Raw genomic sequence first — 26,129 nt, 5'->3', positions numbered from 1 at the left:
AGGTGGGGAACGCCAGGGCTGAAGCCAAGCACAGACTGCTTTATGTTAGAATTTCAACATGTAAGGGAAAAACCAGGTGAAAATGGGGAGTTTTATTATTGTGACTAAGAGTGATCAAAATAGGCCCTCGATATTCTGTCTAAATCTAACTCCCTTGAGCCAGAAAATAGGAGGAGGCCTGGTAAGTTTGTAAATCGGGGACAATAAATGTGGGAGTGGTTTGTAGCATTGCACTCAAATACACACACACGATGTAATTGCCTGTTTTATTTAGTGGAATCACTTTTGTAGATTAGAAATATTTCCAATTCCCGTTTACTCCAATGCAATCCTCCACCATCGACAGGCGAAACGCAGTTTGTTCAACTGATTCCAAACCAAAAAAAATAAAGAAAAGGAAAAAAAAAAAAAGTACAATCTCAAAAGTTAAGTTAGAAACTAAGTTCACACATTTTCTTTGGGACCAGGAATCTGTACATAGTACAAAATATACATTTATTGAACTTTCTGTAAACACACAGTTTGAATTGTGTAAAACTGTAAATAGTGGGTGAACTACGTGGAGAATAATTTATTATATATTGTTATACATTCTACTTAAGGAAAATAGTTATGCTCTTGTATATTACTCTGTTAAATTTATAAATTCCATAATGAAGCTGTGTAATCTGCAAACATGCTTTTCAAGCTTAAATCTCTCCATTCGTAACACACATTTATACAGGTCATCAATGAAAAAAGTTACACTTTCCACAAAATAGATATAAAGAGGTCATGAATTTTCTAAAAAGACAGGCACAGCATGTCACTACAAACGAGACTCTTTATGATACGATGTGGAGTCAATTCTGTGAGAAGACAGGTGAAAACTCTCTAATTCAGCATGTTTGTACGTGGTCTTAGAAACAAGACAGATGCTAGAAACCAAAATCTCTGCTTATAAAGATTTATAAAATAAGAAGGTCCTGGAACTCAAATGTCATGCTTTTCAGACATCCAGCTGGCTTAGGAGAACCTTGGCTTTTTTCTCATACTAACTCTTCATCACTAGTAATTTAGTTTTCTGAGCACTGAACTACCCGGCGCCATTGGCCAAGAACATTTGCATAATTCAGCACTTACTCCAAAAACTAGATTCCTGGCACCAAAGAGTTAGATCCGGTTCTTAAATACACCTTAACTCTTGGTACCCAAGGTCACTGCAAATCACACCATCAGCAATAACAGGCTGGGAAATCCCAACTCCCAGCACCCAAGGGCTGCAGGGCATTAACCCACAGAATGTGGGGTAACAGGTACTGCAGCATCTCATGTACTGGGGATCTGGTATGTAATGCCCACTTCCCAATTTAAGAGGCTGGAAATTTCAAACTGCAGCAGACTTGTCAGTCTGGCATCACTCAGCAATGATAAAAGGTTCCCCTGTCAACACTGATAAAGATCCTTTCATAGAATGATTCATAGAATGGTCTGGGTTGGAAGGGACCTTAAAGATCATCCAGTTCCAACCTTTCAGTAGGTCCACCACTGGACATGGAAATAATGCTATGCAAATTCAGCACATTTATTCCTACATTTTTAGGGCCTCATTGTTCTTCTATCCTAGGTAACCCATTTTGGGTTTCATCCTTTTATTTATTTACAGCTAAAAGCATTTCATCAAACCTCCTAAACTGTGCCCTTCTGAGGTTTTAAAAGGAAAAAAAAATCTTAGATGCTTAAAGACTTAATGAAATTACCTCCAAATAATCTAACATTTTGCTTTAACATTACCACCTTCTTCCCTTTGGCTCCAAAAAGCTTTTTCAAAACCTAAACTGGATAAAGATTACATTTGTTTTTCATTCCAAGAGAAGTGGGGCACTTAAGGCTCCAACAACACATGTGCAAACTTTATATGTTGTGAGCAAAGCTTCATCAATGTCAGCAGAATGTAAATTTAAGTTCGTGCCTGATTTTCCCAAGACTGTTTTAGTCTAATTTTAGTGTGAACAGAAACATTGTGCCTCCAATCTGAAATCCCCAAGCAATGAAATCGGCTGCCCAGTATTTGCACTGCTCAGAATGGGTGGAATTCACTTACACAGGTGAAACTAAACTCTGGACCTTAGTCTATAGGAATTGATAGAAATACATGATGTTTTATGACCCAACGTGTTTCCTCATTTTTTCTTAAAGTTATTTCTAAAACTATACAACAGTGGCATCTCCCTCAACTCTGGAGGCCTCCTCACAATACACATGGAGAGTCCTGCCCACTCTGGCTGTAAAACCCCCACGCTCCCGCCAGCTCTTCAGAGCCAACAGCCCATGGAGGCAAAAAGGGATTTCAGCTGTGGCTCAATGTTCTTGAGCACACTGACAAGTGCAGATGTTGTGTTCCTGAAGGAAAATGGCACTACCTGACACAGCACCCACCCCTGCAAATAAGTGGCTGCTTACACAGCAGTAAGGACCATTGGTTTTATTCTTCCTATTTTGGGGGAGGGGGGGAAGAAAAAAAACAAAGCACATGCCTAGTGATATTTTAAAAAGCATTTGGGCAGGAGTCAGTACAAGTTAAGTGTAAAAATGTCACTAGATATAAACCAATACATACTCTAGAAATCTGACCTGTCATCCCACCTCCACTGAAGTTCTGACAATATCAGAATAGAATGATTTCCTTAATTCTGTAAAAGGCATTTTTAAACTTAAGCTCACTTTCTCAACTTTTGTCATTGCAAAAGTTTGTGGTCATTGCACTTAAAGCAAGCCTCTCCCAAAACCCTTTCCTAGGACATCATTATCACTCCTGTTGCCTTAGCTTGGAAGCAAAGAAGGGGGGAAAAAAAAGATCTGGTTTACTGCAACTCAAAAGGAACATCAAATAAAAACACAGATAAAGCAATGAATATACATAAAGCCTAAGTCATTATAGGTCAACAACTGAAACAATCAGGAGATTAAAGCTCAGGACACTTTTTTCACTTATTAAGCAAATAGTAGAAGTATTTGTCATTTTTCTGAAAACAAGTTTTCAGGGGGAGACAACGTGAACTCAACTTTCAGCATGTCTGTTTTTTTTTTTTCTACTTGAATGCTTTTAGTGGTCCATAAGAATAAAGACGAGCTTCAAGTTTTCCTACAGCTTCCTGAACTCCTGTGAACAATTGCCACGGCCCAGGTGACTGCTACCTCATTTATAAAGCAATGTTATTAAGCAAAATAAGGCTACAGTGTTTCAGATGGGCACACCTGGGTCTGCAGAGACCTGCAGACTGTGCAAACACTCCACAGAAAGAGCTCACCAGAAGATTAGATTCTCTGATCAGTAATTCAGACAGGTCAGTCAAAATTATTTAGCCTCAGAGTGGTACTTCTAAATTTTGCTCCTTTTTTTACAGTTTATGGCAGGAATCACATTCATTTTATGCACTACAGAATCCTAGAAATCCATGTCTGGAGCCTCTTTTTACCACTTCAAGAGGTAAAAACCCTGTCCAGCCAAACAGAGAGTTTACACCCTGAGCTCGTCTACAAAGGCTCAGGAATGATCACCTCAGACACGGGTAGTGGTAGGAACAGGGAGCCACACTCGTTATCTAGGAGACATCATTTTCATGTCTTGTGAAGCTTGGCACAGAGTAACAATTCATTTTCTACAGAAGAATGTCAGGTACAGCTCTGCAGCTCTAAAGTTCTGCCGTTTCTGAACCTATGCAAGGTACATCAGGTTTGTATTAAATACTGCCTTTGCCGAGGGATGAGGAAAAGGGCACTCTTTTCCTAAAGGTTTGCCCCTTTCAGACACGGCCAAGTTTAAATATCAAGAAATTCAAATACACCAAATCATTTGTGCATAAGAGCAATTCAAGAAGGTGCAGGTAGAGATGAAGGTGAACATCTATCTCAGCATGATGAAATCCTGATGTACACTGAAATAAGGTAACCTGTAACAACCATATCATTAACCTAATTGTGGCAGCCGTGCTGTCTCTCCCACAGGACAGAGCCACACACCCCTAGAGAACACAAACACGAGGTTTGTCAGCACGGAACGCGCACACAGGACGTTAAGACCAAAGTTTGATGATTCCAGTTTTAAGAAAAAGAACGTTTACCAAAGCAAAATGTCTCTCATAAGTACAGAGCGGGGAAAGACCTGCAAAGGCTTCGATACTCCCTACACAGCCCATCATTTATCTGGGTGTGGTTTCCCACATGGCGGCAGGACGGGTGGTGCAAACATTCCTTGCTCCCAGTCCTGCCTCCCCACCCTCCATCTTGCCCTAGCACCAGCACCCCACAGCTGGATTATCAGCTTACCCAGCTGAAGAGGACAGGGCTTCTCTTTGTCCTAACTCCGTGCCCACATAAGGGCAAGTACTGGCACAAAAAAAGGCAGTAGGGACAAACCTGGAGCAACGTTTAGTCTTGAAGTAACTTTATCAGGAAACCATATCCTTCGTTCATAAATTACTAAAAATGGAATGCAACAGGAAGTCTGTCCTATCCCAGTGTATCAAAGTAAGATGGGATTCTCATCAGGGAATCAAGTAAAGGGAAAACTGTTCCCTAATTTTGTTAAGTTTCCGATTCTTGAACTGAGCAAAATAGCTCAGACCTATATTGAGTTGAGACAGCACCAGCTTTGCAATAAATAAAGTAATGGACATTGAAGTCAGTTTATTACAAGGAAATGTTAAAAAGATCAGCTTTGGCACCTGCATGACCTCTCAAGGTAACTGCTACCATTGCTCATCTATTGCTCAGTATTCAGCAGGCACCTTGCTAGTACGACACAGCCAAGGATTAGTGCAGCTCAATGACAGGCAGATGGAATTTCTCTCTCCAATTCTGATTTTTGCTCTGATGGCTGTGCCTCAAGGTCTTGGTGGTGCTGCTCCTGGGCCAGGTGAGAGCAAGCCCAGCTGAAAGGCTCTGGCTCTATAACTCGATGGGACCTGCTGATTTCTGCCCCACCAGGGGCTCTATTGATAAAAGGGATTTACAAAGCCTTGCAAATCTAGGACCCTGATCAATGCCATGGCATTCAGTTCATCCAACATTCGTTTAAAAGACATTTTAGAAGCCTCTGTCTTGAACATATTTCAATGCTGAATTAGTGAGAATTATTTGAAACAGTTGTCTATAAAGCAGTACAGGTATTCTCCCAGAACGATCAGCGAAACATTTAATCTGACTACAACAAAACTCACAGAAACTGAAGCCAGTGAAGCTGTCAAATGTAGAAGGAAAACAAAGTTGCATGGCATACGAAGCAAAGTAGCTTTACAAATGTCATTTCCTTTTAAAAACAAGCAAATTGGGACCATCCTATTTGAACATGTATTTAAAAATACATCTTTTAACATCACACAATTTTCATTTCCATCACACAGGAATCTTTTTCCAAGAGGGAAATAAATAGCACACAATACTTCAAAATAAAAATTGCTGCCTTGCCCCTGAGGTGCTAATGTTTTTAGCATTTAAAAAAAAGTTTCTGGTGCAAGAAGGAGATGCACAAAGGTGCAAAAGTGCCTTTTTTTTTTTTTCTTTTCAGAGCAGTGAAAAGTACAGATTGCCTCTTCTCTAGGATGCTTTATATACTCAACTGGTATATTCTGTAATCAAAATCTGTTATCTAAAATGGCAGTGTTTATGCATACATAATAATTCAGTGCTCTGACCTCACCAAAAAGCTGAATGTAGGCGGGAGAGAGAAAGGCCTGAAACGGGCTTTCTTCCACTACCCTCAAACCTACTCACATGGCCTGTAGCAACAGCAAAATTATCACCTCTCTAACCTTCAGGAGACCTCGCCAGAAGAGGCTTCAGATATCTCCTTTGTCACTGAGACAGTTTAAGTGATTATGGTTTGAAGTAAGTATGGCTTTTCACACCACAGTTTTGCTTCCGATTCGTACAAGTTTAAAACTCAAAGGTTCCACAGTCCAGTTCAAGGTTTTGCAGTTTCCAAAACTAAACTTTAGTCTCTATGAAAAAGGACAGAACTTTCTCTGCCTAGTCCTAAATTAAGTTTAGCTTTTCGCACTAATACGCCATGTATTATTAAATATGCTTGTTAATTAGGTGCCTGTGAAGCTATAACTTAACATTATTATAGTTGTGCACTCTACAACAAAATTAGACATTTTAAGCATTTATTCATAGGTAGGTAAGGAACTGGTTCTTTAAGCAAAAATTGCTATAAATTTATAAATACAAATAGTGCTTATGTTTTCTTCATTCATGCTTGAACAGATTACAAACTGAATACAATGAAGTTACGTTTAAGCACCCCACATAGACAAGAGGGATAAAAGAAAAGTTTGCTGGTATATACTATACTTAGTTCCAAGACACTATAAGTTACTTTTTTCACTGTTCAGTGTTCCCTAACTCTGCATTAGTTTTAAGGCTATATATACAAATATGTATATGTCAAAGTTAGGGAAAGACAAATATAGCAAAATGCATTGTACTACGTTTTCCTATCAAAAAGTAATTATACACCAAGTTTTGATTCTGTCTAACTGCAGTAAATGTTACAATCTACTTGTTTTACTGATTTTCCTTTTGGGGAATCTGCCTACTAAATGAGTAAACTACATATTAAATACAATATTCTCAACCAAAAAGACAATACAAGGTGCACAAAACAGCAGTTTTGCAAACATGACTGACTTGAAAACTTAATTTTCGTATGCTCAATGGGAGAAAGCTAAGCTTAAATCAAATTAGTTTATTATCTTATAAAATTTTAAATTAGAATTTTAAACAACGAACAGTTAAATATTGTCAACATGCTATACCTCAAATCACAAGTACTGTTTAACCACTAGTCTCTCATTCTAAGTAAGTGGGTCAATTAAAAACACACACCATAAAATGTTAAAGATTGTCAGGCTTTGACACATGTATTTTTATCAAACAGTAGGCAAATTCAAACCAATGCACATCTTCAGTAGGGAGGAGAAAAAAAAAAACAACAAAAAACACCACCAAAAAGCCTGAAAAAACCCACACTTGTAAAAAATAGGGTAACGGATTAATCCCACATCATCCTCTAGCATATGGCTATGTCTTGGGCAATAATCAAAATCCTTCCCATTTTAAAAATGGGCTACCAATTAATAAAAATATTCTTCCACAAGTAAAATATCATTTACAATGGCACTGACATTTTCAAAGGCAGGAAAAAAGGAATTACACATTTATGGGTAAAGGTCTTGTTTGTTAAATCAAGCTTTATTGATAAAATGGAATTCAGAGCATTTTACTTGGAACAGCAGCAGACCCAGCCAATCAGGATTGTAAAAATGCTGCAGACTCCTACTGGACGTAGAAAGCTGCCTGTTCGTGCTCAGTGATCAGCAGTTTCAGGTGAGGGTTAATGGGAAAAGAGGTGCAAAGAATCAAGGCATTCTGATCCCAAGATTTGTAGGAAGAGGATACTGTTAACAGGGCATGATTTAACTCCCACTGAACTCAAAATCGCAAATCCCTTCAACTCCAACGTGAGAGCAGGAGTGCATCCAAGAAAATGATATCCATTTGTTGAAGAATGTGCACTACTTTTAAGTCATCTTTCCATTGCCAAGCAAAATTCACACACTGTAATTTCTGGTAAGTTGCCCACGAGTTCAGCTTTCATATAAACCAAAAAGTTATCTTTACAGTTTTGTGCACCTCCTGAGCACCTAGCTGGCTAGGCTGCTGCTCCTTGCAATCCAAAACCACAACATGAATTTAAAAGGGATATATATTGTTGCATCACACAAGCCAAAACATTTCTTCTAACCTTTATAGTGATTTAAAGCGGTTCATAATTAAATATGAGCATTTTGTACAAAGACAATTGCACTTTACAAAAACAAAATCATACAACATAAATTGCTGGAGTCTGATTTACAACATGAATTATGGTTTGAAATCACGTTTACAGAAGTCTGTTTTACAAAAATGATCAGTTCCTGGGCTAGGTGTCGTACTGCTGTAGTCACTCTCACCAACACATCATATTCCCTTCTTTAATTAAGGTTGAGGATGGATGTTAAGAAGGGTCACTGAGGTTGGGCTGCACTTTCATTTGCAGGATGAAACGTGAACTCCACAGCTAGATGAGCAGTTTTACCACATATCATCAGTTGAGGCAGAATCCTTAAAGAAAAAAGAAGGAACCCTTTAAAGTCTGGAGTGCCCATTGTTGCAGGAGTTTCTGGATAATCCAGACTGAAAAGGGTGGAGACTTAAATCATTTCATGAGTCTTGTTTTCTCTCCCCTTTCAGAAGTATCATTTAAGAAGTATCTAAACCCCATATATTCTTAATAAATATATGAAACATTAGAACCAAGACATTTAAAAATCTGACCAAGTGTTTTATCAAGTCTCAAAATAATATCGCAGGAACATTACTAAGAAGCATTTTCAGAGTAGTCAGAAGTAATACAAAATGGATACACTCAGTAAACAGGTGTGATAAAAGAGCAGGATGTGCCTCATTTCATGTGTTACCACCATTGTCATCTTTTGTGTTCTCAGCCCTCCCTCACTGCAGAGGAACACAGAGACTTAACTGATGCCCTGCTAGAACTGAGAGCTATTTCAGCACTTAGAATTTAAGGTTACAGATGTGTAGTTTGGACAACTGCAGAAAACCCTAATTTTGGATAGTAATAAAACCACAAGAGGAAAAAATAAATGTATATAACAAAAAAAAAAAGGGAAGTAGAAACATGTCATGCTCCAAATCATAACCATATGGCCACCTGAGTGTCATCAGAGAATCACAGAATGTTAAGGGGTTGGAATGGACCTTAAAGATCACCTAGTCCCAACCCACCCTGCCACAGACAGGGACACCTCCCACTAGACCAGATTATTCAAGGCCTTATCCAACCTGGCTTTGAACACTGCCAGGGCTGGGGCACCCACCACCTCCCTGGGCAACCTGTTCCAGTGTCTCTAAAATTTGGTCCATTTAGTCCCATGGGCAAGAGTGGATTTTGTGTAACTACCAGAGTCCTGGAAAATGTTTAACCAATCCCTGGTTTAACCAATGTTTAATTTTACTAGGTAGTTTTTAATCCAGTTGCCTTTGTGGCACGTCTGTTTCCTTTTCCCTTGCTCAGAGTGCTCTATATTCAGCTTTCTCTCCCTGCCCCCTCGGGGGTTACACAGGTTAGCCACAACTAACTGGGACCACAGCTAAATCAACAGCTAAATCAGCAGCACAGGCATCAAACTGCTTCTGTGCAGCCACCTTTGGTTTGGTTGTTTCAGCATTACCTGCTCCCCTTTCCTTAAGTAATTAAGGGCCACCATGGGCTTTAACAACAGCGTATCCTGGTGCTTCCACAGCTACACTTCCCCGTCATTACTAAGACTGCAGGAGGTAGAAATATTACTTGTCTTTAAAGCACTGCCTTACTGCTCCTTGGAGAGAAAAGAGGCTAATTAAGTCTCTAGCAATGCCACACATGATAATTTCTTAGCACTGAAGTTCTGCACCCTTCACTCAAACTCGCACACAGAACCCATTACAAACCATAGAGGGGAACAGTTGGCACGGAGGTGTAGTAAAAACAACACAAACTGAAATTACCCTTTGCAAAAGTACCACCTCCAGTTTTTCCTTCAAGACCAGAAGTAGCAAAGGAGAACAATTATATGAAAGACTAAAATGGCTGTTTCATGTGCCAGGATGAAGAATAAAAGCAGTATGAGTAAAAATGCACGAGCTGCTTGCCAACTATTCCATATGCAAATTTCGGTATCCAAGTCACGAACATCATCACAACGTTTGTGTACTGTACATTTGTAGGACAGCAACATTGTACAGAATGTATTTTCAAGGCAAAGCATTCTCTTTCAGCCACTATTTAGGAATTTTTATGCTAAAAATAGAACAAGGACAGACAAATAAATGAATGCCCAACTCTTTATTGTCTGGATGCATTTCACTTATGTCACATTTAAGCAATTTTTGCTGATGGGTAAAAGGATCAGTTTAACTACTTCATGACATACAGCACTTCTGGTGAGAGAACGTTGTTTCTGGTGATCAAGCTGCAATTGGGACCACAGTTCATATTCTAGAGGTTTTCTGTTTGTGGGTTTCCCCCCCCAGTCCACTTAGTGAATAATATATTCTTAAAGCTGATAATTACACATCTGTTTAACCTTTAAGTAGAGGCATTATCTTCTTGATATTTGGGGGACAACATTGCCCATAAAGAAGGGAAAAACCCCCATGACTCTTTCCACCATTTGGCAGCATTTGGAAATCCAGGCAGGACTGAAATAATGACATTCCAGAGGACAAATGAGTCAACCACACTGGAGTTTTGAGACTGTGATCAGCAGAAGGCAGCAGAAAACCACCACGGAACACAGTCCCAAGAGTACAACACTGCTATTCCTTCCTTGGGGAAGAGGTCTTTAATAAAAACTAGCAATGTTTCTTTCCAAAGCAGCTAAAATAACTGGGGTGGGGGTAAAGGTAATGTAAGAGAAAGGATACTTACAGCATCATCATTCCTGTAGGGGTTCAGTCTGTTATAAACGGCTTCAATCACACTCCGTCTAGAGCAAAAAAACAAACCCCACAAGATTTTAAGGTTGTGTCTTTCTTTTTCTCTAAAGTCAAATTCCCTAAGTACAGTTTTAATTTAAAATGTAAACTTTAAAAGGCTGTAAATTCACAGAATACTCTTCTACAATGATAGGTCCAATACTCTCCAGCAACTTTTCTCCGAAAAGACATTAAACTGCAAATAGCAGCTTTGTGTATTCTATCTTCAGACTGAGGCAAATTTTGTCTGGCAAAACAAATTAAAAATTATTTCAATCATCTTGACAGTTTCCTCCTTTTAAAAGAAAACATGCTTAGCATATTTAAGATAGCTTGAAATTAACCTTCGTCTCTGGGATGATTGGTTTTTCTAATACTGATAGAAAATTGATAAGAAAGGGATGGATAAATATTAATAGAAAATTTGCAATCCACATGTAAGTGAGCAACATGATTTTTATTTATGTAACAAAGTTTTCTTGAAAATTGGTAGTAAATTAAAAAAAAAAAAAAAAAGAATCCAATGTGAAGCTGAAGGAAGAGGAAGCCTTTGCCTTTCCCAGTATATAAGTAAACAACTTTGGAGGGAGACCAGGAAGGAAAGAGGGGAGTAAAAAACAGGAATTATAGGCTGGACTTTAAAAGCAACTTTCTTCCAGATCCCCTTCTGCAAAATCAAGTGTGACGAAGTAGAAGGAGACTGAAACTGTGATACAAAACAAACTTCAAAGAACCACCTTTAAACTGCTGATGAATGCATGCAGAGCAATCACAAAGGAGTACATGAGAAGAAAAAAAAGCAGATGACAGGCTTTGGAATCATCCCATAATACTGAAAAGTCAGGAACTACCATGAATAAACATCACAGTGAATGCAGTGAATGATTATAGGAAGAAGAGGCTGGATTTAAAGCAACAAAATGAAGCAATTACAGACAAAGTATGTTGCATGTATGAACTGGAAAGTTTCCCTTATCTCTCAAGAAATAGGTATCTTTGATTCTAAATAAAGGCAGATTTCTTGAAAAGCATTATACTCCTTCCAAATTGGCAACAGTGCTTTAAGTTACACTAACATCCAATTAAATTCACATTTTTATCAGTCCCTACTCAAACCAGCATCACTAAGACACAAAATCCCACAGAAGTCTGTCACTTCAGCATTTCTTCACAACCATGATGCTACCACTAACCAAAGGAGATGAAGAAAAACCAATTTGTATGCTGTATTTCATGAGTAACTGACTGATACTTCAAGACTACAGCAAAATGTCCCAAATAGATGCTATTTTACATGAAATTGCAATCTCTTCTTTTCCAAGTCAAACAGTTCATAGAAGAACAATTTTGTTTTGTAGAAGCCATCTTTGCAGTTATTTTATAATTATTCAATTTATTCATTTGTCATTTATTCAATTACATGCCTAAAGTCTTCACCTTTTGGTGTAACAATACAAAAATCACACTCTGAAAGGTCAAAAATACTCTGTACCAAATGTGCCCAATTCATTTTAACACAGCACAGGCTCATGAACAATCTTTTGAACCAAAAAGCACTTGGTTTGGGGTGCAAACGAGCTAAGGACATTGCTTCCTTAAAAACTGAACATTTGAGAAGCCACAGAGCATCATCACTGAACTCTTCAAAGACAAAGCTGTAAATTTAACTTCCCACTTTTTTTTTTTATAGACTTCTATCTTGTTTTCAGATTTGTCACAAGCAGAGAGAAAACAAAAGCAAATTTTTAAGTGATTACAACATGGCTTTAGCTACAGACAAGGAAAGAAAGCTGCCAAACAAAACATCTTATGCATATCACTTCTTGTCAAAGTGCAGAAATACATATCCAAGTAATCACTAAATTCAGTGCATTATTTTTGCACGTTCAAATGTAACCTCCCCCCCCGAAACCCCAGTTAATTAAAAAAAATAACAACTCAGGCCACCCTTAAAAAACCCTCATTGCTTCCCAAAACTACAGTTTGACATTTAATTTTCGCAGTGATTCATAGTTAACTCCGTTCTTATGCCTGTTCTTTTCACTCAGAACAACTGAGTAATAAAAATTAGAGAACAGATCATCACCTTTTGTCCTGTACCCTTCTTCCCTCCCTTCTCCCCCTCTCCCCCCCCCCCCAACTTTTAAGAGTGGCCTTGCAGTTAAGTTGGGATTTAAATCAAAAACCACATGTACACTGATGTGAACTCACTTGCTTGCCAACTCCCCCCCGGGCGGGAGGTTTGGGATGCTCTCAGTTGCTAACGTACGCATCACGTGGACTAAGTCTGGCACTCCTTCACCCTGCTTCTTTATGATCTCTGGGAATCAGAAGTACTTTTTTTGTAAGTGCAGTCCAAATTTAACTTTAAAAGATTGAAACACTCAGTTTTATAAAAAGGCAGCTTAACATTTAAAAAAAAAAAAAAAAGAAAAAAAAAAAAAAGACAGATCGTACTCAGCATGGTAATTGTTACTTTTGGTTCTGAAAGGAAAAGAGCCTGTAACAGATTTGACAATGATACACTGCTGTTAACATGCACACTGGTTTTGGAAATACACAGCTACCTAGTAACAGTGGGGAAAAAAATTCTTTAATGGTTTTCCTGCTATACACTAGATAGAAGACGTAATATCTCCCCAACGAAATGCCCAGGGCATGAGGCAGATATTAACATCAGCTTTATGGCTGCAACAGAAGATAAAATATTATTGCCATCACAGAAAGCATAATATTTTCAAGAAACAAAACGTCAGACATATTAAAAATAACCCCTGTGGCTGTATGTGTATCAGCCAATACTTGTATCTCACTGCATCACAGGAATATGCAAATTTTAAGAATTATTACACACAAATTAATAGCCAGGGACACCACATCCAATTGACAGTTCCATCCTCGACTCAGGGGATATTTAAATATTGAGCAGATACTTAAAAGCTGATCCACTCCAGCTTCTGGGTGAAGAGAATCTGTATTATAGCCACAGTCTCGTTTGCCAAGAAATTAATTCTTTAACTTTATTCTTAGGCCTGGTTGGATTTATTTTTTTTTTGGCGTTTGCTTTATTTTTTTTTTTCCTCAAGCCATAAGCACACAATTTTATTTGAATTGAAGAGATTTCAGACCACCCCACCCCTGAAGAGCCGCTCTTTAAACAGGGATTTTAGGAAACTTAAAGAACAAGCAAGAAATGCATCTCCTCGGTTTCTCTGTAAACAGGAGCTCTCAGAAATTGCAAAATACATGAACTATTAAGATCTGGTGCTGTTGATCTTCAAGTGAATATTGCAACATGCATACAATAATTTGTACATATGTGCACATCTATACATGCACATATGTACAGGCACACTATTTTTCATGTAATAGAGCATTTACACAGTTTGAAAGTAGTTGGAATTCATCAGAACCGTTTCTGAAAAATAGTCTAGCATTCAGTTTTTGCCCTAAATAATTCCAGAAGAACATACCAAGTTTCCATTTTATAATCTGTGAGATAAAGCACACTGAAATCCTTTAAAACCAACATGTATCCAGTTCCTTTTAGTTAAAAAAAAAAATAAAATTAAAACCAACAGTTGTGAACTACTTTTTGTTCGTGTTATAGTTTTTCGGGGCTGTGTGTGTTTATAAAAAGCATCGGCTCTATTTTGCAGTCAGGCTGTGTAAATTATTTGCAAGGTATAGTGGAAACACTGTCTAGTCCTCAGCCAGCATCAGACTCTGCAGCACAAAGCTTTAAGCTGTTTACTTCAAAACCTACATTTCAAATACATGACACCGCACACCAGAGACCCCTCAAAAATTTGCCATTTCCTCAAAATCTACAGCCAAAATTCATTTTACCATCTAATGTTTAGTAAATAAATAATCTAAGACTCTTAAATCTGAATAAGAAGCCAAGATCTCAGATTTGGTTTGCCAAGTTCCTTTATTGTGCAATTTTGAACATCTAGTATATGCTACATTGTGCTAGTGCTAAAGTTCTGCTGTACAAAAATAAGGAATTTATAGTTGACCTATGCTACACAGTTTCACAACCTGTAACTGCAGTACATTTAACATACAGTCTCCACTAAATGAATACATTTATACTTTGATAAAACTATAGATACAGACTGAATGAACACTGAAGACACAACAAATGGAGTCGGTCTGCTAGCTGTGTTTAATTTATTGGAATTATCTTGTTTCAATACACCTTCAACCCTCCCCCCAATCTTTAATTTACTTTTAAACCTTCTACACATTTTCATGGCATCAAGTACTGGAAAAAATGTACTTAAAACCCTAAAATAAAGGATTCAAAAATGGGAATTCCACACAAAGTTTAAGAAAAAGTCAGAGCTTTGTTTTTGTGAAAATAAGGAAAGGAACATGTAACAGCTAGCTTAAAATTATTTATCTCTCTATAGGTATAAATATTGTAAGGATTATTTATTACGGAATGGTTTTATGTAAAAAAAAAAAATGAGAACAGAAAAAAAAAGCTTAGACAAGTTTCTTTTTAGAGTCAACACATCAATAACACATATTAGTGCAAATAATAGCAACACATTTTGGAATGACTGGTTACTTCTACCATGAAGTTCACATGATATTTTAGGGGTAACATTGATTTATTGCAAGTAATGGCACAAGGATGCTTCTCCACACTTGCTGCTTCTTCCATTATTTATTGTAGCTATGAATCTGGACCACAAACACATCAGAAGTAGTCGAAGGAGAGTGCTAAGTGACATGGTGAGTAGAAAACTTCCTATGTTTTCTAAATCTGAGTCGTCTCTCCTTATTCAAGATGACCATCAGTACTAAGTCCCATTCAGTCTTAAAATTTGCACTACTTTTTAACAGTATAAGGATATATTCTGGGCTGAGGGAATAGAAATACAACCAGAAAAAAGATGCACACTAGTAAGCATCGACTCCCATTACTTGTTGGACTTCACTGAGTACTGAAGTGCATAAAAATACATAATATGCATTTTGACCAACTTTCCATTTTAATTCATTTTAACTTTAAATTGATGTTACAGATTAGTAAGATCATTCTAAAAGTACTCCTTATATGTTCTAGTTGTTTCAGCCAAAAATTAGGCTTTTAAAGTTAAGCACTGCTACTCTTATAGTATCCTAAGGTAAGAGCAAGATTATTCACTGTAGTGTATAAAGTTTCAGATGCTGTAGCAGTCCTACCTTACTACTCAATAAGGCATTATCCATTTACTTCAGAAACAACTCAACTGCACAGGAATTAAGTTAAATGTAACCAAATTAATCAATTCCTGTTCTTGAAGTTCTGCTTTAGTTCAGCCTTTCAACTTCTCTCATGAGTAAGTAAAAGGCCAAACTCTGCACACAGCTGATACAAATTGCTGCTGGGGTGAGTAGTGTTTACTACATATTTATTACTTTAAATAATATCTTTGTGCAACTATAGGCAAAAGATTGAGAAGAACTCTCAAAAAGAAGCAAAATCCTTGAGGGCAAGTACAATATATTTCCTCAAGGTGTTCAGACATCATTCCATTAAATTAGTATTAAAGTGCTTTATAACTACATACAGAATCCTTCTGCCTCTATGCAATTATCACACTTTGCTCATTCCTGAAATTTTCTATTTGTATAACTGCAAAGTACCAGCAGCCAAACTCATTGTATGTACCACAACCACATGCAAGTCCAGTGTTTAGGTTCTTCCTTTGTAAAATGAAGCAGCTGTACAAAAATGCCAGCTTTCCTCATTGTAATACTCCTGGGGTACAATGAAGATGCAGCCTTGACTTGAACATATTTCCATATTCTAGGTCATGGGTTTGTCTGAACTCAGACAAAATATCTAAGATAAGAAGGCAACACTTGCCCAAATTAGGACTGTTACCATGCTGTAAATTAATGTGTGAACGTACAGCACACTTGTTCTCCACCAAATCTGTGGGTGGGCACACACACACACAGCAAGCTCTCCAAATGCCTGGTGCAAACCTGCTCCCTGCTTTGCAAGGCACGAAGCCATCTGACACTTCCCTCACGCAGCGTGACCGCGCACTCGTATCTCTGCTGCGCTGCCAGGGAGATTCACACCATCGCTCCCTGGGCACCAACCTCTCCTCTCAGGCAAGTGTTAAGATTAAAGCACAGAAATGTCTGCCTGGACATTTGTTCAGGGGCAGAACAGATGCAGTTTGCCAAGACCTTGTGAATGAGGCCTTTGAAAAGCGTGGTACTTTCTGAAGGAGCACCTACACAGGTTGTAAGTGCTTTAAAATTGCACATTAATTTGTCTGAACCCACAATTCCCATGTAGGCAAGCTCTCTGTGAGATTTCTGAAGCTGCACTGTGTTGTCTTCACGCAAGTTAAGGAGGGAAAAAGTGCATAATATACTCCTCTAACTTACTAATCACTGCTACCATAGTTGTGAAGAAGTCTGCCTATTGTGCCCGGTGTGCTATTAAGGATTCTTGGGAGTACACACACAAAACTAGACTTGTAACATATAGGTCTAGAGGAGTCCACTTCAAAAATAGACTTAACCTATGCAAATAATGCATACAGCATGTCTTATGTTTCAGAAACAAACTCCAAGCTGTGGTTGGTTTTAAATACCAAAAGGCACTATAAATGCAGTTTGAACCAGAAATTCTTTAAATCGAATTGATTTCAAGTATCATTTTTATGTGATCCAAAAAGCCCAAGGCTTGCAGTTTCAGTTTATAGAACTCCAGAAATACAAATTAAAGGAAAAATTTTGAGGTTACTATCAGAGTAAGATGAGTTCCCAGCTTGTTTGTCATGAATGCTTAAAGATCAGCTTTCAAATAAGTAAATATATTAGCTTAAAGATTACAGTAATCAAGTTGTAATGCTACTATAACTGGTAATAGAATATTACAGCTAACTGATTTGTATTTAATTATATGGAAAAATGGCACTCAAATTACCATCTTCATAGACACTTTGCAAGATATTTTGATTATTTCATTTAACTCCATGTAACAGGAATCAGGATTCACTGGTCTGAAGTTAGTGCTGTCAACAGACTCAGGAAGAATTCTGGGCACGAATGCATTCTCTGCCATCCTGAATAGTTTTCTGGGTTATAGGCCGCTGCACTTTCACAGCAGAGTTTTTTCAGGACATATATGAGTGCCTTTTTCAGAGGTACACAGGATGGCCAATGGCACTTGAAGGTCTATTAAGAAGCCTGTATGTGTTAAGGGTTTAGCTGTTGGAAGGGGAAGGGGGCCAGGGATCTGTTTAGAAACAAAGTTACTTATTTTTTTTTAAATGATCCACCTTCTACTCTGCTTTCCAGGTACTTGTCCAACTCTGCCTCTCTTTTCACCGCCTCTGGCGATACCTTTGGTGCATTCGGAAAACAGATCAATATCACACTCATGTTGTCTCGACTTCCCTGGTGGAAAAGAAAAAACGATTTGAGAAATGTATACACACACACCAGGCTAAATACACATCAAAGCATTTGACACACAGAAATTCACAAGTCATAAGGTATTAGGATCCAACAGTATTAGAATCCAACATTTACTACTGTGGATGAATATTATCCTTTGCATTAATTTCCCCTTACAGAATTCCACGCCCGTTCATTCGGTACAGCTGTTAAGTCACTTTGGTCTTTCCTCTTTTGTGGTCTGAAGACTACATGGAGCCAGTTACAGACAGCCCACGGTCTAAAAACTGACATTAGTCATGAGTGATGTGTAATCACAAAGTTGTGTTCCATCCTGTTTCAAATACTATCCAATTGTTTGGGGAAAACAGCTGAATATCAGATGGGTGAACAGAACCATTACTGCTTAAAAGCAGTAGGCAGGAAAGCCTGAATTCGGACAGTGCTTCCCTAAAATCACAGCTATTAGGTTCCCCCCCAGCCCTTTTCTTTTCAAACAAGGAAAGTTACAAGTGAGAGAATTTGTTTGAAGACCAACTGGGAGGTGCCCAGGCCTCTACAAAAACATCCTTTGAAATGGAAACATTTAAAACCCAACTAAACAGAACCCCAATACTTGAATGTGTTAAAATACAACCACATTCTGCTTATGCAAAGTAATTGTTCAGTTTACTTTCAATACCCCTGTGCTCTGGTCTACAAAACATGCATCCATATGCCTAACTTTTAATGATAACTAAATCCACTGATGTCAGCAAGATCAAGAACAAGCCAGTGTTCAGAACAACAGTATCTGGGTGCATGGGAAGGTGCTGACAGCTGGCTCCTGCAAAGCTTACAGCATCCACAAGCCACTGTTCCTTTCCTGGAATTTGTTTTCAGGACTACCAAACAAAAATTGCAAACAAAAACATAAACATTATCAATCTGCCAAAGTGTTGGAAAGCAATTACATTCTTCCAAACAGGAAACAATGACCCTGTTAGCCATGTGGCAAAAACAGAGATGCTGTCTTGTCTCTTTAGAATCAAAAATGTTGGTTTTTTACATTATGACTTCTAGCTCCTTTGGAAATTAAGTATCAAGCTATGAAACTCAGTGCTTGGAACCTCTTCTGTAACTGCATCACCCTGCAACTTATAAATACAAAGTAAAAGTTATTGCTGACAAAATTACACAGATTTGTTAAACCAAAAGGTCCCAGCTTCTACTTGAGCTGCTTTCAGAGCTGTATCACACAACACTGAATAAGAAATACAGTAATTAAACCAAAATAAACACTAACATAGGAAGACAGGCCTTCATAGTTAAGCAGGAATTTTAAACTGCAAAATATGAAGTCAAGGTTCATTCATTCTGCATTTATCTTGGTGTAATTATATCAGTAATATTACTACTATATGTCCAAGAAAGGAGGGGAAGATTAGGAGTGGAAAAAATGATCTCTAGCCCGATTAAGACTTAAGAGCTACGGTTTTGTAAAGTATGTTATAAAACAGAAAAGGGCAGTTACTGTCTTGCCCATAAATACCCATCAGCTCCTAGTTTTCCATCAATCACAATGTATCTGTACATGATTATAAACTCTAATTAACCAAAACCACCAGAAAGACATATTGTTTCTGTTGTGTGTTCATTCCCCCTCTATCACAATTTCTGTGGGAGACACGGTCATTACTGTCAAAGTCGTGTTAACATAAACCATTGGACACTTATAGACTGGAATCAAAACTTATTCTTAACTTGTTCATAAACTTCTAACAGTCAAATCACAGTAAACTCAGCTTCTCTCAAGTCTGGCTACCTTGTACAAGCAGGTGTCAACTATCTCATTGCAAACTTTCTCAAGGTCATCAGTGACTTCAAGTCTGGATCTTACAAAGTCACACAGCTCTTCATTTCCCATAACATCCCAGATACCATCGCACGCCAGGATGATGAACTGATCGTCTTCTTCTGATCTCTCGATTTCATAGACTTCAGGCTCAGGTGAGACCAGCTGTTCTGTAGGACCTTTCCCATGGACACATTTGTAATCAAAGTCCCCAAGTGCCCTTGAAACAGCAAGGGAGCCGTTCACACGCTGAATCATTACGGAGCCACCTGCATTCTGTATGCGCTCCTTCTCCAGCGGATTGCTCGGTTTGTGATCCTGTGTGAAGAAGTGAACCTTCCTGTTTCGACAAAGCAACCCTCTCGAGTCTCCACAGTTGATGAAGTATGTGTGTTGGGGGGAAATCATGACACCCACAGCTGTTGACCCACTTCTGTCTGCGCCATGTTTCTTCTCCGAGATGACTCTCATGTGTTCATCAATTTGCAGAAAACCTGTTCTGATGCCGCTCTTTACACTTTCCACAGATGGTGGCCCATCTGGCCCTTTAAAATCCTGGTTGCTCGTGATGTGATCTAATAAATGCTCACAGCAGTACTTGGCAACCTGTGATCCAGCGTGCCCATCATACACAGCAAAAAACGACCATCCATCAAGTCCGTTTGGCAAACCGATCACGGCCGTGTGTGCGTCCTCCATCTCCACGCGCCAGCCCTGCATGCTGCTCAGGCCGTAACGGAGCCCGTTCCCTTGCCCCTGGGCATTATGCTTCTCCATCTTTGGCTTGTCTAAAAATGCTCCCATGATGACCTTCCTTCAGTTCTGCAAGGAAGGGGAAAAAAAAAAAAAAAAAAAAAGAAAAGGATTATTAAGATATTTCCTTGTTTGAAAATCCTACTGGAAGCTGTTAAATAATGGCACAAATAATGTTAAGATGACAAAACACCAGAGCTACAAAGCTAAGATTTTTCTGTGTCTCGAGTCAAATCTGCATTGCTTTCATCTAATTTAAACAAAGGCACTACTACTAGCTGAAATGCACTTTTCCTATTTTTGTATTTTCAGCTGTTTTACTTGAAAAATTTATATTCCACTATCATTCATGGTTCTGACAAAAGCCTCTAATATAAGTATGTATGAAATCAGTTTCAAAGAGGACTTGTTCACTGGCACACATCTGAATAGCTGTTCCCTGCGATTACTGAGCCATGAAAGAGTTCAATGTTTCCAGAACAGTGGCATTCCCTAGATCCCTACCTGCTGGCCACAAATTCCTGCTCGAACTCTGCTTTCCTCATAGTGATGGGGAAGTGAAAGCAAACTGATTAGCTTTTCTTTTAGGGGGGCAGATTCAGGGGGGTTTGGTTTGTTTGTTTGGTTGGTTTTTTTCAAAACAGATAAATGATCTCAGTAACCAAGATGATGCCAGAGTCTGTGTAAAGGAAAAAGCAACACTGGATAATCTAGGAGCAGGGCTGGGAAGGAACAGAGCAGCTGTCCCTTTAGGCAGCAGCAAGCCATTAGTTTGGCTCAGCCATCTTGTGAAAGCTCATCCTTAGATTTTCAGTTAAATTACACAGCAAGCTTCTCAGATGTCTGTGCTGCAGATTTACTTAAAACCTTAATGTATTCATGCTTCACTGAAAGACAACTGCCCCTAACAAGTCTGAGGAAATCTGTTTGGAAATAAAATCGCATGTATTGTAAATTCATGTGTGAATCAAGATTCAAGCCAGACCAATACACTGCACACCCTCTCCTCCTCCACCTCCTCATTGGGATGTGATGCAGCAAATATTTGTGCTTAAGAGAATAAGAGTTATATTTGCAGGCAGCGTCAACTGACTGGTTTATCTTCATGGCTTTCACACCCTAACCATCCAACCCACCCTTCTAATCCACATCGGGTTATTTGTGCATTCATTATTAAAAAACCATACAAAATAGGTCACACATTTTACATACTTGCAAATTGTGCCCTGGGAAGCATCAAAGACTCTGCAAATCACTGTTATACAATGCAAGGTAATGGACAGGATTATGAGCTTTTCTACTTGAAGACAGTGGGCAAAAATTAACTGTGAGAAGAGATTCTGAAGCACATTTTACCTGAGGCCCAACTAAGCAGCTGCACTAGCAGAAAAATCAGTACACCAGGGGCTTTAGAAATGTTTAACTTGCATGTGGAATATATTTGACCAGTTTTCTAAGTGACCACATCACTTTTTGATAACATCACTTTCTAATGCAATACAGCACCAGCTATAAGTGATACCATACATCCAACAAAGCTTTCCACATAGCTTTTTTCCAGCCACTATCAACCTTTCTAAAACATCTGTGTTAGAACAAACAGTCAAGAAATGTTTATATTTGATCTCACCACAACAGTGATTCAAATGTGAGGCACAGGGACTGGTTATACACTCTCTGGCTCACATGCTTTGTTAACAAAAACAAAACACATACTTCAGCGGTATGGAGATGGCAGCAGCAGCAATACACCTCTGCTTCCTCTCACCCCAAACCCTGCTCTCAAGTTCTGTCTCTTCTCAAGCAAACACGAGATATTGATGCCCAAGCAAACTGTAACTAACCAACAAAACAGAGTGTGTACTGAGCGTGTCTTGTGTCCCAGCACATGCAGGAGAGGTTCACATTACTGCAGTTGCTAGGAAAAAAATATGACTTAGACTTTTTTATCTTCACATGCAACTCTACTGAAGTCAGAGTGATCAAAATAATTACAGAATGCTGCTACACATCACATGGGGAATTATTTTGCAGAATACTACTTTTTATTCGTTCCACGACAGCAGCAGAGTTTAACACCTCACACTTTTTTACTGTCAAAGAGATCATAAAACAGAATGAAGATATTCAATTATTTCATCTTTAGAGCTCAAAAAGCAGAAACTGCCCTGGCAAATACCACATTTTCGTGAAGTATTTGACATTATTGGTGTGTTTGAAACAAAACAGAAAAGATTAAGAACAGGATACAGTTAAACTGACCACAAGCACTGTCAAAATTTGGACGTAAAAACTGGCAGTGTTCCTTCTGATCTCTCACCTTACTAAGTACACAAGATCCAGAGTTGTGCTTTGTAAGCAGTCTGTCCTATTTAGTAGTTTATCACGTAAACCCCAATAAAAATACACACAGACAGGCCACATGAAGTTTTAACAACTCCTACAGAACTGGCAGAACACTTCCAAAGTTAACAAATCCACTCTCCATTTAAAAACCACGTTGCCTCATCCCTCCCCAGAAGGTAACCTGAAAGCTGAGGCTCTTCTAAATTAAGCCTTGCAGGTGAGATGTTGACCCAGGATCCTTCAAGGGTGTGAGTTCCCACCATGGATGCAAATACAAGCAGGCAGAAGTAAAACCACAATGTGGTCATGCAACAACCCCTTTGGAAATTATCCCCAGCCCATGGCATGAAGTCATCACCTGCAGAAACTGCAACAACAGAGTGCACTTGTCAGCCCTGCAACACTCCAGCCAATCATACTTCCACCAGAACTTCAGTTCTAAACCTGCAGGAAAGGAGGCCAAGTTTTCAAAATCCTCACTGTATCCAAAGAGAAAGCATCATTTACTTGTGGATAGAATGAACATGCCAGGCTTTTAGGTTTTTCCTAGAATTTCAATTCTCATTCAGAAAAAATTGAGTCAAATACGACCAATCTCTGAATTCTTAGGAGTTGGAAGCCACCTGCTACTTCTCTCCCCACACCCTTAAGTGTGGTTAAAACCTGAAGAATTTAGAGTGTCTTGGTTAGGAAAAAAAATAATCTTAGTTTTAAAAGAAGGGACAGACACACACACAAAGACTGATGTAAGAAAGCCATGCCTCCTTCCTACTAAAAATACTTTTTAGACTTGTTTTTGAGTCCTTATCTATGGAAATATCTTTCACACACCAGTGTCTACCTAAATTACCAGTACAGTTTTTCATTCTTTGATGAGGTGCTTTGTGCACTACAGTGATTAAGTTGGAATGACACCTTTGGTTAAGCATTTAACTCTGTATGCAAATCTGATTAACCTATAGCAGTGCAAGTGCCCAAGTTACAGCATGACTTTGTTATGTAAAAACACTAGAGAGACGTCAGACCCAGAACACACTGCATGCACCATGTGCAATAAAGGAACAGATCCTGAACATGGCCTAACTTAGCCACTCCTTTTATTTCTTTAGTCATCTTTCTTAAGAGGAGTCCTCATTTTATGACCTTCATTCTCCAAATAATTTTACTACCCTTTCCCTTCTTAACCCAGCCACACATTTCTACAATCATGTTAGAAAACTGGTCTCGCAGCAGGAGATAGAACCAGTCCTCTACTCTGGAAGCCTCAACTTCTGGGATGCTTGAATAAATCGCATGTGCTAAAGGAGAAGACATTCTTCCTGCTCCTATTAACGGCAAAGCAAGAGAAAATGCACTTTAATCATAAAGTTTAGTGGCAAAGATACACCATCCACTTTTATTTTCTTAGAGAAGGACCATTCTGAACAGTACTATAAGGGTGGTGCCTCATAAAAAGATCAGAGGTGCAACATTTTCTTCAGAAATGGCAACTAACACATCTAGCACAGCAAATGCCACAACAATTAGCCAAGCAAACTTCAATTTTAATCTAACATGATTTTTTTGTTTACCATCTTCATATCAGGGACTTGCATTAGTTTTATGTCCTAAAAAAAGAAGAGCTTTCTGCAGTCAAAGTTTCTGGATTTTGGCTCTGAAGAACAGAGAGGCTTCTGAGCAAAGTTAGAAGTGAAAACAGACCCCTGTGAACAGAAACAAATATGCAGGAGATGCATCTGTGAGTGCATTTAAACCCTGAGTTCTGAAACCCTGATTTTGTGGAGGTCAAACTGAAGGACAGCATCTACAACAAGTGCACGGAGAACTCAAGCTGCAGTTTGCAGACTGCAGGAAAAGCAAGAATACTGTACAGGGTCTATAAAAATCAACACAAGTAACAAGACCTTGGATAAAGCACAAGAGTGCCAAAATTCAAAGGACTGCAGCATTAGAAACAAAATTGAAATAATGAATGGAGCATGCCAAAGAGTCAGTAGCTAAAACTCCTTGAAAATAGACACAACTGGAGAACAGAGTGGCAAAGAAAAGGAGAGTAATTAGTATACCAGACCATGGACAACCAGGGACAACCACAGATACATCACTGGAATGCATGAAATCTCTTTGCCCCTTCATTTGTTCCTCAAATTGTGCTATCCAGGCAGCACAACCATAATGCCCATTCTGATACACTGGAAAATAAATTTTACTGTTTTGGTATTTGCTTATTGATTTGCTTGAAGGTTCAAGTGAAGGTAAGTCCTACATTGTTCACAAAGGACAGTTAATGTAACTCCACATACCTCTATAAAAATACAATTTATTTTTCCAAGGAATTTGGACAAGGATTTGATCGTTTCGTCCAAGAAAACTAACCACCCCCATCTGAAACTTGTACTTCAACAATATGTAAATTAATAATCCTCTTAAAACAATGTGCAACTTGTATTCCCTCCACTAGGATAAGCTGCTTATATGAACCACACTGAAGTCACAGGCACTTGTTCTAACTAAGCTGAGAAATACCCCCATACTCCAATTTCCTGGAACAATTCTCTCAGTGACATTACAACCCGTGTGTTGTAATGAGCACCATAAAGAAAGATTACAACCTTTACTTGAACTGCAGGACACAGAGCAAGTCACCAAATTATACAGACTGCTACTGAATAGAAAAAGGGCATTTGTTCAACTTCAACTCCAGCCTGATCCACAGAATTTTCCCCTCTGCCTAAAGCAGGCTGGATGCAGTAGCCAGACAGCATGGAATTGTGCAAACGTGGAAACATTTTCAGGAGTTAGAGCCTGTTGAATGAAAAACTGACAGAATGTACTGGATGCCCCAAATCAATTAATTTTAACAAACAACATGTCAGAGATCATCCCAGGGATCGGAAGAATGACTAAAATAAAGCAGAACACGCAGATGAGGAGACATAATTACACCACAGTCATGGGCTGAATGAAGTCATGAAAAAGCTTCTTGCCAATGAAACTATTTAAAAACTATTGGAGGCTATATGACTGAGTTCTGGCACTTACAGCTCAAAACATCAGTAAAATACTAAAAAATTACAGCTGATGTTTCTGAATGTGTACTTTCAAATACAGGAATAAATGGTCAACTAGGAGACGTGAATTTTCTGTGAAAAAGATGTAAAAAAAAAATTAAATACAGAAGCAGGGCTATTTGAGTAAACATGGACTAACACAG

At 38.5% G+C, this 26,129-nt stretch overlaps 1 protein-coding gene across 4 annotated transcripts in view; it reads right to left on the bottom strand.

Annotated features, from left to right (window-relative positions):
- Nucleotides 1–247: 247 nt before the first annotated feature.
- PPM1A (protein phosphatase, Mg2+/Mn2+ dependent 1A) overlaps nt 248–26,129 on the bottom strand; it is a 34,705-nt gene continuing 8,823 nt past the window's right edge. The window contains exons 2-6 of one of the 4 annotated variants that reach the window (XM_051769923.1): nt 19,787–20,638; nt 17,865–17,982; nt 12,775–12,883; nt 10,517–10,574; nt 248–8,220 (exon numbers count right to left, since the gene is read on the bottom strand). In XM_051769923.1, the coding sequence (XP_051625883.1) occupies nt 8,173–8,220; nt 10,517–10,574; nt 12,775–12,883; nt 17,865–17,982; nt 19,787–20,620 (1,167 nt within the window). In that variant the 5' untranslated portion in view covers nt 20,621–20,638 and the 3' untranslated portion in view covers nt 248–8,172. Of the gene's footprint in view, nt 8,221–10,450; nt 10,575–12,774; nt 12,884–17,864; nt 17,983–19,786; nt 20,639–26,129 lie in introns of those variants that run through there. The other 3 variants (XM_051769924.1, XM_051769925.1, XM_051769922.1) reach the window with 3 other exon arrangements.

The sequence above is a fragment of the Manacus candei genome, unplaced genomic scaffold (assembly GCF_025592945.1).
Source record: "Manacus candei isolate 608988 ecotype Guabito, Panama unplaced genomic scaffold, ASM2559294v1 h1tg000113l, whole genome shotgun sequence".
Classification (NCBI taxonomy): Eukaryota; Metazoa; Chordata; class Aves; order Passeriformes; family Pipridae; genus Manacus; species Manacus candei.
The sequence above is the reverse complement of the archived record's forward strand: the minus strand, read 5'-3'. Positions and strand labels throughout refer to the sequence as shown.